We start from the raw sequence: 3,524 nt of genomic DNA on the forward strand, positions 1-3,524 counted from the left end.
TATAGGCTACGTTTCTGCTATAGGCTACGTTTCTGCTATAGGCTACGTTTCTTCTTTCTTTGCAGGGAGATTTTGTTGTTGTTGCTTTTTATCAACACATTTCATGCAATTCTACTACAGTTTATATGACTGGAGACATTATCAGAATCTCTTCTTTACTTTTCAGACAGTCGCAACTCAACAGTAAATCAGCCCGTATTGCACAACACCACCTTTTCCTCCCGACTGTAGGCAATGCCACTTTAAAACGATCCACAACTTTCCTTCATTAAAGAAGCTAATGATCCCCTGTGGCCAAAATCACACTTTAGTCGCCTAATTTAGAAGTATTGTATTTATTTCTGTATAGACAGGAGTAGGTTTAATAACACACTTGTTAGCGTTTACAGCACAAAACAAATGTAAGTCAATGTCTCTGATGTTAGCATTTATGGCACAAAACCTTTGGGGTGGGTGGGTTTATCTGGTGAACAGCATGAGTTGGTGGAGGAACAGGCCTGAACAGTTGGGGGAGGGGCCGACCTGACTGCCTGAACAGTTGGGGGAGGGGCCGACCTGACGGCCTGAACAGTTGGGGGAGGGGCCGACCTGACGGCCTGAACAGTTGGGGGAGGGGCTGACCTGACGGCCTGAACAGTTGGGGAGGGGCTGACCTGACGGCCTGAACAGTTGGGGGAGGGCCGACCTGAACAGTTGGTGGAGGGGCCGACCTGAACAGTTGGTGGAGGGGCCGACCTGAACAGTTGGGGGAGGCCGACCTGACGGCCTGAACAGTTGGTGGAGGGGCCGACCTGACGGCCTGAACAGTTGGGGAGGGGCCGACCTGAACAGTTGGGGGAGGGGCCGACCTGACGGCCTGAACAGTTGGTGGAGGGGCCGACCTGACGGCCTGAACAGTTGGTGGAGGGGCCGACCTGAACAGTTGGGGGAGGGGCCGACCTGACGGCCTGAACAGTTGGTGGAGGGGCCGACCTGACGGCCTGAACAGTTGGGGGAGGGGCCGGCCTGACGGCCTGAACAGTTGGGGAGGGACCTGACGGCCTGAACAGTTGGGGAGGGGCCGACCTGACGGCCTGAACAGTTGGGGAGGGGCCGACCTGAACAGTTGGGGGAGGGGCCGACCTGACGACCTGAACAGTTGGTGGAGGGGCCGACCTGACGGCCTGAACAGTTGGTGGAGGGGCCGACCTGACGGCCTGAACAGTTGGGGGAAGGGCCGACCTGACGGCCTGAACAGTTGGGGGAGGGGCCGACCTGAACAGTTGGGGGAGGGGCCGACCTGACGACCTGAACAGTTGGTGGAGGGGCCGACCTGAACAGTTGGGGGAGGGGCCGACCTGACGACCTGAACAGTTGGGGGAGGGGCCGACCTGAACAGTTGGTGGAGGGGTCGACCTGAACAGTTGGGGGAGGGGCCGACCTGACGGCCTGAACAGTTGGTGGAGGGGCCGACCTGACGGCCTGAACAGTTGGGGGAGGGGCCGACCTGACGGCCTGAACAGTTGGTGGAGGGGCCGACCTGAACAGTTGGTGGAGGGGCCGACCTGAACAGTTGGTGGAGGGGCCGACCTGAACAGTTGGGGGAGGGGCCGACCTGACGGCCTGAACAGTTGGGGGAGGGGCCGACCTAACGGCCTGAACAGTTGGTGGAGGGGCCGACCTGAACAGTTGGTGGAGGGGCCGACCTGAACAGTTGGGGGAGGGGCCGACCTGACGGCCTGAACAGTTGGGGGAGGGGCCGACCTGACGGCCTGAACAGTTGGGGGAGGGGCCGACCTGAACAGTTGGTGGAGGGGCCGACCTGAACAGTTGGGGGAGGGGCCGACCTGAACAGTTGGTGGAGGGGCCGACCTGAACAGTTGGTGGAGGGGCCGACCTGAACAGTTGGTGGAGGGGCCGACCTGAACAGTTGGTGGAGGGGCCGACCTGAACAGTTGGGGGAGGGGCCGACCTGACGGCCTGAACAGTTGGTGGAGGGGCCGACCTGAACAGTTGGTGGAGGGGCCGACCTGACGGCCTGAACAGTTGGTGGAGGGGCCGACCTGACGGCCTGAACAGTTGGGGGAGGGGCCGACCTGACGGCCTGAACAGTTGGGGAGGGGCCGACCTGACGGCCTGAACAGTTGGTGGAGGGGCCGACCTGACGGCCTGAACAGTTGGGGGAGGGGCCGACCTGAACAGTTGGTGGAGGGGCCGACCTGAACAGTTGGTGGAGGGTCCGACCTGAACAGTTGGGGGAGGGGCCGACCTGAACAGTTGGTGGAGGGGCCGACCTGAACAGTTGGGGGAGGGGCCGGCCTGAACAGTTGGGGGAGGGGCCGACCTGACAACCTGAACAGTTGGTGGAGGGGCCGACCTGAACAGTTGGGGGAGGGGCCGACCTGACGACCTGAACAGTTGGGGGAGGGGCCGGCCTGAACAGTTGGGGAGGGGCCGACCTGACGACCTGAACAGTTGGGGGAGGGCCGGCCTGACGGCCTGAACAGTTGGGGGAGGGGGCCGACCTGAACAGTTGGGGAGGGTCGGCCTGAACAGTTGGGGAGGGGCCGACCTGAACAGTTGGGGAGGGGCCGACCTGACGACCTGAACAGTTGGGGGAGGGGACGGCCTGAACAGTTGGGGGAGGGGCCGACCTGAACAGTTGGTGGAGGGGTCGGCCTGAACAGTTGGGGGAGGGGCCGGCCTGAACAGTTGGGGGAGGGGCCGACCTGAACAGTTGGGGGAGGGGCCGACCTGAACAGCTGGGGGAGGGGCCGGCCTGACCAGTTGGGGGAGGGGCCGGCCTGAACAGTTGGGGGAGGGGCCGGCCTGAACAGTTGGTGTCCCTCTGATGCTAAACAGACAAGAGTATCGTGAGAACACGTGTCCCACTGTAGAGAGATTTAAGGAAATCCCTAGCTAATCCTGCTGCTCCATGGGCCTGTACAGTTGGCGGGGGGTGGTTATGAAGTGTGTGACGTGTTTTCCGTCAGGGAGGCGTACTGTATATTTCGGTTGTTGTGGTTACTAGTTCTTGTCTGGGTCTGTAGAGTGGGGGGTGTTCTGGTCAGAGCTCTCTGGGTCTGTAGAGTGGGGGGTGTTCTGGTCAGTGCTCTCTGGGTCTGGAGAGTGGGGGTGTTCTGGTCAGTGCTCTCTGGGTCTGTAGAGTGGGGGTGTTCTGGTCAGTGCTCTCTGGGTCTGTAGAGTGGGGGGTGTTCTGGTCAGAGCTCTCTGGGTCTGTAGAGAGTGGGGGGTGTTCTGGTCAGTGCTCTCTGGGTCTGTAGAGTGGGGGTGTTGTGGTCAGTGCTCTCTGGGTCTGTAGAGTGGGGGGTGTTCTGGTCAGTGCTCTCTGGGTCTGTAGAGTGGGGGTGTTGTGGTCAGTGCTCTCTGGGTCTGTAGAGTGGGGTGTTGTGGTCAGTGCTCTCTGGGTCTGTAGAGTGGGGGTGTTGTGGTGTAGTGCTCTCTGGGTCTGTAGAGTGGGGGTGTTGTGGTCAGTGCTCTCTGGGTCTGTAGAGTGGGGGGTGTTGTGGTCAGAGCTCTCTGGG

General features: G+C 60.9%; 1 protein-coding gene across 1 annotated transcript; it reads right to left on the bottom strand.

Moving 5' to 3' along the window:
- Positions 1-459: 459 nt before the first annotated feature.
- Positions 460-2,916, bottom strand: LOC124028653 (extensin-2-like). Its single transcript, XM_046340661.1, has 2 exons — positions 2,909-2,916; positions 460-2,827 (listed from the first exon to the last, which is right to left on the bottom strand). The coding sequence occupies exons 1-2, from the start codon at positions 2,914-2,916 to the stop codon at positions 460-462; spliced, it is 2,376 nt and encodes a 791-aa protein (XP_046196617.1).
- Positions 2,917-3,524: the final 608 nt, after the last annotated feature.

The sequence above is a fragment of the Oncorhynchus gorbuscha genome, unplaced genomic scaffold, assembly GCF_021184085.1.
Source record: "Oncorhynchus gorbuscha isolate QuinsamMale2020 ecotype Even-year unplaced genomic scaffold, OgorEven_v1.0 Un_scaffold_4590, whole genome shotgun sequence".
Classification (NCBI taxonomy): Eukaryota; Metazoa; Chordata; class Actinopteri; order Salmoniformes; family Salmonidae; genus Oncorhynchus; species Oncorhynchus gorbuscha.